This window comes from Lathamus discolor, chromosome 3 (assembly GCF_037157495.1).
Source record: "Lathamus discolor isolate bLatDis1 chromosome 3, bLatDis1.hap1, whole genome shotgun sequence".
Classification (NCBI taxonomy): Eukaryota; Metazoa; Chordata; class Aves; order Psittaciformes; family Psittacidae; genus Lathamus; species Lathamus discolor.
In genome coordinates this window covers 7,247,557-7,260,635 of record NC_088886.1, presented here as the reverse complement: position 1 = coordinate 7,260,635, position 13,079 = coordinate 7,247,557, and the positions used below count along the sequence as shown (strand labels likewise).

Sequence of the window (13,079 nt, the reverse complement as noted above, 5' to 3'; positions counted from 1 at the left end):
CTTCAGAACAAAAGCCTGAGGTGAAGCCACAGCTTCAGCTTTGCTTACAGCTACAGGGGAAGACAATGACCATAAGCCATGAGATCTGCAGTTGTGACCGACAGATGTTTAATTCCAAAGGGACACTTGTTGTCATCTTTACTGACTTTCTGTGTATCTCAGTCCACAGCATTTCACCCAGTAACACCTGGAGCTAATTTGTTACTTCCATTTGAGCTAGATTACTGCTTTGCAGAAAGCCATTCAATCTGAATTTGAAATGGAGAGCACACCCTCTACAGGCTTCAAAGAGGAATTGTGGTATAATTGGGGAAAAAAGCTAAAACCTCGTGTATTTCCAGGCAGCATTTGGGAATCAAGATTTGTGTGATGATTCTAATAGGATCATTTTTAGAACTAATCTATTTGCAGCCCAAAGCCTGTGAACCCATGGGCAGAAGACAGGGACAGCCTGTGACCCAATTATATGCTTTCGTGTACATATATTTAAGCAAGGAGAAACTCCTGAATTCATCCGAAAGACCTTTAATTCCAAGTCCTCAACCCCCAAGCCAGGACAACACAGAAGGGTTAGTGAAAAGTACATTCACATTTCAAAGAGAATTAATATATATAGAGATGGTGAAATGCATGTGGCACTGAACCATTTTCTAGCCCTGCTTTCCTCTTTGTAGCAGCACATACACTTGCTGCTGATGGCATTGCAGCAAGAGCACACTGTGCAGCACTGGCTTAGAAAAAACAATTCTATTGCTGTTTTAAGTGATCATAATGTGACATTATGGTCACATTTAAAATTATGAGATAGGTTCTGTTTCAGTAACATCAGGCACTGAGAGCAAGTACTACAAAGAGGTAATAATTAACTTTTTCAGGGTAAAGCAGGGGGAGAAGAATTTTAGTTTAAGGGTAGTAGTATTGTCTAATGATTGAAATAGAAGACTGAAAATAGGAGGGTTTTTTTTTGGTCTGCTATCTGAGAGCAGACAAGCCACATAAAGGCATCATATGTCATTTTGGTAAGGCTGTTGCTGTAGGGCAAACTAGTGTTACACAGACAAATTACTACCAGGCAAGACAGGAGGTTGATGAGCAGCACTTCAGTTACTCTTTATTAATTGCCCTGGCCTTCCCTTGCCCCAGTGAGGTGACGCAGTTCTGATTACCTACCCCTTGCAGTCTGATCTGCTACCTGGCATTCCCATGGGATAACAGCCTACATCAGCTGTGCTGTGCGCTGCAACATCTCCTTCCATTTTGCCAGTCCTGCTTAAGATCCTCAGGTATTACGATGGCTGTATGCTAAGGCCACATGATAGCAGAGGGAGCAGCTTTGGCCATATGGAATCATAGAATGGTTTGGGCTGGAAAGGACCATTAAAGGTCATCTAGTCCGTCTTTCCATATAACGAAGCCATCATAAGTTAGCAAGATTTAGCTAAATTAATGCAGTCCCTTTGTATACATTTTCATTTAATTGGAATGATTTAGCCTAAGACATTTAAGACACAGTGTAGTGATGTGGTTAGTGATAAGCACTCACTACACAACTGTAAGCAGTGCTGTGCTGCCATCAACAGAGCTTTCACCCCGGTAACAACAGCACAAAGCATTGGGTTATTTCTGCAAATCATCCATAAAGCTGACGATTCGTTGGTTCAAATGTTGAATCTGTAGCCAAAGCAACACACAGACAAGAGCCAGCTACACATCCCTTTCCTATCAGATGCAGACACAGCTGTCTGAGCCCCAGGGCTTGGCCAACATAGGGGAGTAACTGACGAACAGCTGGATGGAGCTGGAGCTGGGACAGTGGAGAGGATGTTTAGAGGAGGAGGGAAGCACTGGAGAGAAAAGATGGTTGCTGCCTTATTATGCTTCATAAGGGAATTCTGCTTATGCCAGACTGTTAAAGGCTTCATTAATATAAAATAATTTTTGTTTTGTGATTTGAGAGGATCACATTAAAGGTGCTACAAGAGTGTGATGATTGTGTTCTGACCTGCTGTGTGAATGTGAAATCCACACCGTGGGCTCCTGCAGAGCTCTGAATATGCATGTCACTCATGAGCTGTAGCTTTATTAAGAAATATTAATTTAATAGCTGATGATTTCCACTTTCTCCCTTAGATTTATAGTCCTAATTAGGAGAATGAAGAATAATTAAGACTGCTTGAGAAAGAAAATATCATCTGGTTAGTAGCTAGATTAAATGTTAGACGAATTTGTGGAGGATTAAAGCTTTTTGTTTCTTTATCATTCTTTATCCCACAGGAATTACAACTACCCACTTAATACTGGCGGCTGGAGTTCTCCCAATAGTTTTTAATACATTATGCACTGTGATCCAGTCTTTGAGACTAGCCTTACCGAAGTTACACAATTTATCTAGTGAAGGGCTGACCTGAATGAGTTTGCCAGAGCCTCAGCTTATTTTATATTTTAAGCTGGTTTACTTGGATTTAAAAAATCCAGTATTAGCCAAAATTTAGTTTTGTTAATTAAAAACGTTCAAGAGAGCAAATGGTGGATTACTTTCTCTAAGGGACTAAAGACAAATAATGAGAAGAAGGTACCAAACTGTCACCTACAGCTGGGAGATGACTGGGAGTGTTTGTTGGTTCAGTCAGACCTCTTCAGAAACACTTGAGAAACTCTTGCTTTAGGGGTATGTTTTCCTGCACACTGGTAATTCCAGCCATGAGATGGATGGCCTTGGCAGAGATCTCCTAGGAATGTTTCAGAAGTGAGACTGGTAACGGAGGATTTGACTTCTTACCATGGAATTGGAATGAGGAGGACTGGTAGGATCCCCACAGCTGCCCTCAGGGCAGCCCTTGTTTGGGTATCTGGCCCACTGACCCTGAGCACTGGCGAAGGTTTGCTGGAGTGGGAGCTTCAGTCTAGCACAAAATCCAGACACTTGCCCAGACAGATTACAAAATGACTGGCAGAGTGATGCAGGGTTGATCTCTGCCCACCTATCTTCCAGGCACCAGCCTGCAATCACACTGGCCCCTGCAGATCTCTACTAGTTTTACTGTATTTCTGGACAGAATAAAGATCTACCCACAGGGATTCGATATCAGGATCATAAAGTGAGGCTGTCTCTCTACTCAGAACAGGCACTGTGTTTATCACTGACATATAATGAATTAAAGACATGGACTGTACTTATGAAGTAATAAATCAAGCTGAGCTATACATCACTCTCACCACCTAGAAAAGCTGTTGTGTTTATTAAGAAAGCTAAGCAGATGAAATACTTCTAAACTTCCAGCATTATTCTCAGATTGCTTACAAGACACAGGACACAAAATAATAGTACAGGAAACTTAAAGTGATCTGAGATTCATCTTTCTAGTACAAGCAACAACTGAGGCTAGTGTCAGGTCTAAGACAGGGTATGACTTGAAAACAGAAATTAAGACAGAGAGTTTCTGGTTACATAAAAAAAAATTAAGAGCTAAATACTGCCTGCCCTGACGAAGAACATTTCCCAGAGCATCTTCTGCTTGAGGAATTCTGCCAGACAGAGCAGGTGTGTTCAACACAGGCTAAAAGAGCGAATGCGCATGACAGTTCAGTATCAGCTCAGTGAACCTTCTAAGGATTATGGGCCATTAAGCCCCAGCTGGCGCAACGTGCCTGGCCTGCATTTGCTGTGACAGCAGCATGTAAGCACAAGTGACCTACTAAACACCTTCTTTGACTACATCCTGCTGTGATGCACAGGCTGGTTCATTCTACTAGCAAATTCTGGAGTCCTTCCTTCCCTAATCATGTAAGGGCTAAGAGGATTCAGATGCAAGGATGTACCGAATTACAAATGTTTATGCATGACTAAGGCAATACATGTTCTGTGCCATGGCATTTGAAGAAAATCCTGAAGACTTGTATCAAATATGGAAAGCTCTGAAGGTGCAGCTTCCCATTAGACATGTAACTACTTAGCACCTTTCCACTGCCAAAAGTGGGAGGTCCTCTTTCCTTCTCCATTGTCTCCCAGCAATTATCCTACCAATTGACACTAGTTGCTCGTTTTTACTCCCCTAGATTGCCACTGCTTTAGGAAGCTGGATTGTGTAGGAAACCATTTTTCAGCTCAGACTGTGGGAGCCCTCTTGCTCTGTTCCAAAGGTTGCTGACTCTCAGAACTACAGTAGTGATACAACTATCAGCACTGATAAATTGTTTTGCTGCTCATGCTGTTAGATGAATTGTCCACAGAACATTAGTCTGCAGCTACTGGGATAGCCACCTGGATGGCTCCTAGATAACTTCTGTTAGAAATAACAGGCCAAATTCTGGTTGCAGTTACACTACTGAATATCTGAGATACTCATTCTGAGTCCTAACTACAACATCTGTTAACTCAAAGCTCTCAGCTTTTGCAGATTTTTTAATAAGAACTTAGTCCAGCTGCTCTAGCAGAAGAGTGGCCACAGGTACAGCACATGTTTTTATCTTGATTCAGAACACCCATTCCCTCTGAGGCACTCTGCTCTGCAGCAGCAATCTCGGTTTGCTCTCCGACTCTGATGTTATCAGTGCCTAATCCCTGCCACACCAGTCTTTGGCTGCAGTCCCCCATGCTGTGGAATTAAAGCCACCAGACTGGGGTTTTGCTACATGTGTGTCCTAGTAATATTTTATTGGCCTACATTTGCACTGGGCATAAACCAGCTTTGGACATTCTGCTCTCAAATTTGAACTAGTACATCTGAGCTTGCAAGAACACTGATTTAAGACTGGGTATTTGACAGTATTCTAATACTTCAGTGTTTAAGATCTTACTCTGTTACTCTATACAGCAAGGGTACAAAGAGAAAATGGAGCCTGAGGCGGTTGACATGACAACTGCAAAGTTTTCAGGTCTCCTTTTCCTGTCTCTGCATGATTTCATCATCAGCTGTGTAGACTCCTGACTGCTGTTACTGTACCACAAGCCACAAAGCCTGTCCTTAGTCATATGGGTATACATCTGAAATGCCTTCCTGCTGGTGTCAGTGAGCTCCATCAGGGTTTGCGCTCCTGAAATCAAGGGCAAAACTTAATTCAGCAAGACCGAACAACTGACCTATCTCAGGGCCCATGGGAGGATGCATCTTGCACATCAGTGGTCACCTCCAGTGCCTCATCTCATTTCTCAATATCAATCTTTCTACCTCCTGCTAAAAGGACTAAAGAAAGGCTTTTGCAGAATTAATGAGGCATTTAAAAACTCATTACTGTGATAAAAGATACTAATAGAATGCAAAAGTCACTAATCGGCTCTAAGCCATTTCGTCTTGCTTGTCTTTTTTGCAGATGAGAGCAGAACTCATTTTATGGAATAATTTTGTCAAACATATGGACTTTTTATCTGTCCTGAGGGTGACACTGTTGCATGGTCTTGGGAGTTCCAAGAAGGGATTTGGAGGGTGAACTTCTTTATCCTGCTTCTACTGAAAGGAAAGGTCCTGACACAGCCCCAACAGGGCTGTGGCTTTCTGAGAAAATCATTCTTTGGAGTGGAAGCACATGTACATCACATCTTTATGAATCTTGAAAAGGCTGAATGATATGAAAGGTAACATGACAGGCCCAATGCATTTCCACTATGGTTCCAGCAAGGCAAAGTTGTTTCACTAAAAGTGTACATTTACACTGGAAGATCTCCAGGCCAATTGTCAGGAGCACTGACAATTTTTCTCCTTCGGGGTTTAAGCTTTCCTAATGCAGTTTTAACTCCTGCCCCTCATTCACCTCCCCCTCTGTGACTAAGGCCTCTTGATCAGTGAGCAGAAACTGCTCCATGCTCCCATCTCCCTAGCATTGTTTTAATCATGGAATTATCTTTTTTCCATGTTGGTTTCCTTTTGTGCCAAATAGGAACCACACATTTAGAGTCTCCAGAATCCTTTGTAAATACTTGAGGACTGGGCTTCTATGCAGCTCAAACTGCTTAACCAGAAGTGAACATTTGGCCACATACAGAACAGAACTCTGCTGGCACCAGGCTGCATTTGTGAGATAAAAGAAAACTGGCAATCAGAAAGGAGTAAAAATAGTAGTTTGCCATAGGGGGACAGGTAAATATTTCTATCATAGGTCACAGGGGCTTTGGGGAAAAAATCTATGGATGTAGGCAAAAGTTACGAGAAGAATTCTTCATAGTTTAAACCCCAAATCATTTAATGCACTCTTAAATATCTTATTGCATGTATATACAACTCAGTGTTCAGCTGTAAACTTTAAAGTGTGATTTCTGGTTCTGCACAGCCTGGACGTTCTCCAAACTACAGCAGAAACTTGGTTTCTCCTGCCCTATTTCAATAAAGTAGAATATAACTTGAAAAGAGGGAATGGAAACTATTTTCAAAAGATCTCAGGATTCCTATGAAAACATAAATCCTCTCTAGTGTTTATATCCTCTTCTAACTATTAATGGTATAGCCCCCCACTCCTCCCCCCAGCCCTCTCCTGGGTAAGACAAATTGAGTTCCCTGGTACCTGCTATTAAATTGGATGCAATCTGGAATATTCAGTGGTAAAATGCTCTGACTTATCCTTCCAGTGAACTTCAGAAATGTACAGATTTCTGTCATGGTTTAAGGCATGATTTGATCCTGGCTCTATTCACTGAATTATTTCCTTTGGAGCTTCTGAATGGGATAAGCTTGGGATGTCATGCTGTTTGTTTAGACTTGAGGAAAACTAAAGAACAACGTGAACCCTGTACTTGCTGGTGCCCAGATTTACACATACAGTTAGACTTACATAAAAGAGGAGGGTGAATCCTCATTTTGGCTGGGATTTAATTCCTCATGTGAGTATTTATGGTGTTTACTTGTTTATTGTCATTGGGAAATTTTGTTTTCCTTAGTGACAAATGCAAGTGGCATGATTTAAACTGCAGCAGGATTTACCTGTCTAAATCAATGGTATTTTGATAATGGCAACAGAATGTGGTAGAAATATTAACTACTAACATTAACAGCAGGGTCCTGAATCATGTATCTTGTTTTACAAATGTTCATCCCCAAATTATAGACTTTTTATGTTCTGTTTGTCAGGTGAGTATACGTGACAGAATTAAACAAGTCTAGTGCCTTAAACTGAACATTATTCCTGTAAGTAAACCCCTTTTTGTCCTTTTGAGTAAAACACTCAAAATCTGAGTTATTTTCAAGATCAGTAACTTGCCTCTCTTTATCTCTTAACTCATAAAAGGCTACTAAAAATCACTCTTATTTTTGGAGACATAGTACAAAGTTAATAATTCACACAGGAAAAAGAAGGTAAAGATGTGTGTTGATTCATTGCTATTACTTTCATTGATGTGTCCCAAAAGCCATGTTCCTAGAACAAGACCCCCACTAGGTCTTGTATAAACTGGGACTATTTCCTCTGGCAGCACACATTTATCTGAACAATCCTCAGTGAGGTAATTTCTTTTCCATATGTCTTGATTCTTGAGCTGTAAGAAAGGAAAACGGTCCTTGCATACCCCACACAAGTATTGCACATCAGGAGAATAAATCCATTAAAATTCATAAAGCACCAGGTGTGTTAAAGAGAATAAGATGATCCTTAGCCTGAGGATTTATAGTTTTAATGGAAGAAAATACACTTTCATGAGCCTTGCAGTGATTTCACCAGAAACCTTGGATATAATTAAGGCAAATTTGTACATGTGTCTTTATGTAGCCATAAAACGGCAGCTGAGGAGAGAAGCACCATTGGAACAGCATCTTCCACAGAGCTTCAGACTCACAGCTGCCTTACCTGGCCATAGTCTGGATCCTGGCACACTGCAGATAGAGGGGCAAGTTATGCAGCGCAGAGTCCTGCAGAGGTGCTAGGGTGAGCTACCTATTTAAATGGGTGTCTTCCACAGACAGCAGGAGATGTATTTGGTTTAAAGATCAATCAGATTGAAGCAAAATTTCACATGTTTAAGGCAAAAGCAGCACTAAAGAGTTTAGGTATAAAGCCTATTTGAATGTTGAAGCCACTTCTGTCATTCTGCATTCAGTGGCCCCTCTGTCCAGACTGAATCTAGGAGGAAATCAGTAGGGACGGATTCACATCCGCAGATCTCGTCCCCAATCTCTTGGGGTTCCTTTTAGAAAGGGAGCCTTTCAAATACTGCTGTTTAGTGTGGCAACAAATGGTTGACTCGTGGATACAGTTTTTGAGGCATGAAATTCAGTCTGTTTATATCCTGATTGCTGTGAGGTTTAGAGCCATTTCAGAATAATGCAGTACAGTGTCACTCATGTCCTAATCAAATCATATACACTGGAGGCTTTATTGCTGGGGTTTTTTGCATGACAGACAAATATACAGGGGAAGCAACATTTGGAAAATAGTGCAGAATGATAATGTGATTATTGATTAATGTTGCAGGTGGTTGGGATGACCATGAGGCTCTGCAGTAGTTCATGGTTTCTTTTACTCAGTCCATTCTTTAATTTCTGATTAAAACCACTTCTGAAAGCAAAATCCTTACCCCCAAATTCAAGAAATTCAATCTCTAGCAGCATCATCCCTGCCAAAAATTCCAGACATGACAATGCATATATAACATCACAAGAAATAGCAAAGTATTTCATCATTACAAAGTGGCTACAAATCTGAAATCAGTGAGGGTGAATACATGTGTCACCATGCCAAGATTCACACTTTTGAAATAAACCCCTCAGTTATGTCACATATATCATCTCTCCACTTGTGCATTTAGCATGCTTCATGTGCAGAATACCAGATGTTTCCTGTGTAAACTGTGCACACATGCAACTGATAAATTGAGAGGAAATTAATGAATTGAGAAGATAAGCCAATCTGGGCTGAAAAAGATGGTCTCCAGCTGTGAATGGAAGTGATTTATCATTGAGCTAAAGGATCAGCTTTTCTAGCTCAGACCAGCAGATACATCATTACATTTAATCCAGACTTCCACACAGATATTTAGGAGTTCTGCAACTGACTTCAGCAGTGCCAGGATTTCACCCGTAGTGTTTGCCTAGGCTGAAAGCCCATTCCCCACAGTTGTGTTATTATTATTTATTTATTTAGTAAATGTGGTTATTTCTGTAGTGGAGGAATAAAAACCATCAGTCTGTGCACTCAAGGCAGAAAGACTGCACAGCTGTGACTGCTGCTGAGCACAGCAAAAACAGAGTCAGCTTTAGTCTCTCTTTTAAAGCTTTGGTAATGAGAGCAGCTTGTTGGCCTGTCGTTGTTGACACCTGCCCAAACCAGAGAAGACTTTAAGGTTTTGCAGGCTGAAAGCACATCTGGAAACATGCATACCTGAAATATTCATGTAAACTGCTATAGTTTGCTCAGGTGTTTGCAGGAGCTGATATTATAGATGATATTTGAAAATGTGTAGGTCAGGACATAGTATTTTACCTGCAATGAGGCTCAGCAGGATAAAGTGTTCCCAAGTCTCACCACTAAATCTGTGGTGTACAGGGACTAGCCAGAGAGAGGTGAAGAGATGAGATCCTAACTCAGCAATCAGGTTCTAGTCATACAGACATTTGGCTGTTTTATGCAAACTTCATACTATAGACCTGAATTCAGGTTTTGCATACCCAAATTACTTTTCATCTGACTCATCTCCATGAACCATCTTATTCCAGGTCTCAAAAAGCAACAGAGCTGGTGTAAGGAAGGGAATGGGAACCTATGATGAGGGAGACCTTTTCCAGAGTTTGCATGCAACATTGCACCATATGCACTGTGCCTTTACTTGTCTGAGGCCTTAGAAACAGCTCAGCTTGCCTTAAAGGGTTTCCAAGCACTGCCACTTCATTATTATGAAGATAATAATTAAGATTACAGTTTTCTTATATTCCCTTTTACTCCTCATGCTACTCTGTTGTACTAAGGGATTCCAAGCTCCAATAACTTGCTCAATTTCTTCCTCTTGGTGTAGGAATTATAGTCCTTTATGCAGCAGAAACAGAATAATGTGATTTCACATTATGTCACAAACAGATACACATTAATTCCACTGCACATACACCAGTGCAAAGTCACTGGGGAGAGACAGATGCCATGAAGTGGGAATCTTTTCACTGCAGAGGAAGATGACGGTTTTGTGGAATGCTACAAAAGGGAGCACTCCCAGCTGCTGCTCCATGACTAACATCATGTGGCCCATTCTCAGTAAGACACTGATACAACAGAAAATGATGCAGGTTTCAGATGGCCTGGATAAATGCAACTTGGAGGAGGAAAAAGAGAGTTTTATAAGCTTTCCAACCCAGTTCCTTCTGAATTGGGGCCCCAGGAACTCAAAGTACTTTGTGTGCTGACACTGTCAGGGTCAGGAATTTGGGGTTTTGGAAGGCAAATTATGCAACGTTTTTTAATACGTCAAACTCCAATACCGTATGAGACAAGGGTGGGGGGCACAAAATTGCAAAATGGAATATATAAACCTTTATAGTCAGTTTTAAGTAATGTTTTCTCCGAATCACATATGAGATCATCAACTTGAGGTACTACCAACCAAAGGCAAAACTTGGTCTTTCTACATGAGCAAAGCAAATCTGAAGCACATACTATGTTGAGTCAGAAAAGTAATCCTACTAGTACTTGAAATGTTGAGACAAAGAGGAATACTCAGGCACAGCTATCAAAATACCATCAGTGTTCCAATGCTGGTCTAAAAGAACAACCTTGCCTTCTGCCAAACAAAGTAAAATAAAAAAGGAAAAGCCACAGAGCAGAACAAATACTATAGCAAAAATAAGCAATAAAAGATCATAACAGTAGACTAATTGTGTCCTTTATCTGAGAGATGCTATGAGTAGCTGTAACAGCACTTTTGCATATTATTTCCTGAAAATTGTGGATTTCAGCCCTTATATTTATGGTTTTGCCTATTACAACTGTCTGCTCTTATTCAAATTAGCATTACACTTTAATACTCTCTTGACCTTAATAATAGATTTGATGGTGAGGTCCACAGGCTCCATGTAATTCTGCAGGGGTAAAAAAACCCTGACCCCAATGTTGTGAGTACCTCTGATACATTTGGTGGCCATTCATTTAAATTTTACTAGAAACAGCCAGCATAAACATCTGATAACTTGAAAATAATCTTCTGAAATTCACTTTTTCTCCATTTTAGCAAACCGTGCATCCTTAGGTTCAGAATTTATCCTCAGGCCACAGTTCCTCATACAGGTCTGTACAAAATGCTGCCTTCTGAAAGCAGAAAGAATGAATGCAGTTACCGGATTAAGTCAAGCAGTGCATCTGCAGAGCTCATGATGGGCTTTCCGCCCTCTTCAGTGCTCTCCTTCTGTGCTGCTCCACCAGGATGGATAATGGAGACCATAATTATTCCCACAATCACAGCCACAAATGTTGTCCACAGGTAGTAAGTGACAGTTATGATGCCTAATCGACTGGAAGTCTTGGCATCCAGGGCTGCTAGCCCAGACATTAAGCTGTGGAAAGAAAACAAACACAACATACATAGTATCATTTGCATAACACTAATGCAGCTGAAAACCTTATTTCCTAATTATGGCAGTTTACCTGCTTCTGTTAGGATTGCCCACAACAGTTTTTAGAAGCTTGCAGTGACACTAAAGCTGTAGCCTCTGTGTCTAAAGGGATGTTTCTGAATTGTCACATGAGATCCTGGTTACACAGAGGAACCTGCAAGCTCAGGCTGAAGACATGGGGACTGAACCCTACCAACTGTTCCCTGAAGTGGAAAGAACAGTTTTACATAACCTACACATCTGACAGCTCAGCTCACAGGAGCAATGGCAATAATCAGTCATAAAAACTTAGGTATAAAACTCAACACGTCATTTTACAGAACCATAGAATAGTTCAGGTTCGAAGGGACCTCTGAAGGAAATTGGGTCACCCCCTCACACCTTCCTGTGTGAGGCAGGACCACAATATTGAAACTAAAAACCTAAGGGGCACATAGGAGGTCTTTCAACCTAAAATAATAACTTTTTTTCTTTCTAAACCAATACAAAGCACAATATATTTTTGCTTTACCAGGGGATACACTGGGGAGCAGACTGTGATTCAGTGGGCCTCCAGTCACAATGGAGACACTGTACAGCATGTAGAGGAAACTCCATGGCAGGTGAGGAGCAGTGAAAACGCTATGGTCACTTTAGCCTTTTCTTTCCTCTTTAGCTCCTTACCCACCACTGCCAGAGGATGACCAGTGTCCATGCTCTTGCTTCTACAGCTCACTGCTACCAAGCTATACACCTCTCCACCAAGTGCTTTAGATCCCACTCACCCTCTTTTATAGGCAAATTAGGCCATGCATAGTTTGGTCCCTGAACTTGCTCCAGCTGCTCTGACATAAGCGCTGATGCTGTTTCCAAGTGATCTGAGGATGGGATTTGAGTTCCCAGTGGCAGCAGCATTGCTTGGGGCTTGAAATTGAGATTTAGCTTTGAATAATTCTCTGTAAACTCTTCAATGTATAGAATCATACATCTCAAGAAAACTGCAGGTAAAATAAGACCACATTTACTGTTTAGTGTGCCCACTGTCCAGCTTTCTCATCAGAACAGAGTAATTTATTATGCTTTCCCTCATAAACAGTCATTTACTAAGCTGCACCTCCTTGAATAAGATCCCTTGACCTCACTCTGCTGAGTGAGGTTGTCTAGAGCAATGCTAAAGTGCAGCTTAACCTTTATAGTAGATTTAATGAAATCAAATGGGTGGGATTTAGTGCTCAGGTTCCTGCTATGCACTAGATTAATTAAGAAAATGTACTGCTTTCCTGCATTGCCAATCTCTCATCTAGCATGGGTTTTGTTAACTCTGTAGGAGCAAGAGGAAATATTGGCTGCATTGTAATATGGATCATTTTGAAAATCAACATCTCTATAACTCTTACATTAATAACCATTGCTCTTTCCTCTCTTTTATCATTGTATTTGATAAAAATCACACCTTTCTATGTGTCTGTAAAGCACCATGTACAAACACAGCACTACATGTTAAAAAACAGTAGCAGCAATAATACTTCCAGAAAAGTAAATATTCTAAACCATTTAGTTTAATAAAGCAGTTGAGTTAAATAC

The 13,079-nt window shown here is 40.9% G+C and overlaps 1 protein-coding gene across 1 annotated transcript in view; it reads right to left on the bottom strand.

The window, feature by feature from the left end:
- The window catches only part of SLC1A7 (solute carrier family 1 member 7), a 53,592-nt gene that overhangs the window by 25,392 nt on the left and 15,121 nt on the right, over positions 1–13,079 (bottom strand). The window contains exon 3 of the mRNA XM_065672550.1: positions 11,241–11,456. Within this exon, the coding sequence (XP_065528622.1) occupies positions 11,241–11,456 (216 nt within the window). The remainder of the gene's footprint in view (positions 1–11,240; positions 11,457–13,079) is intronic.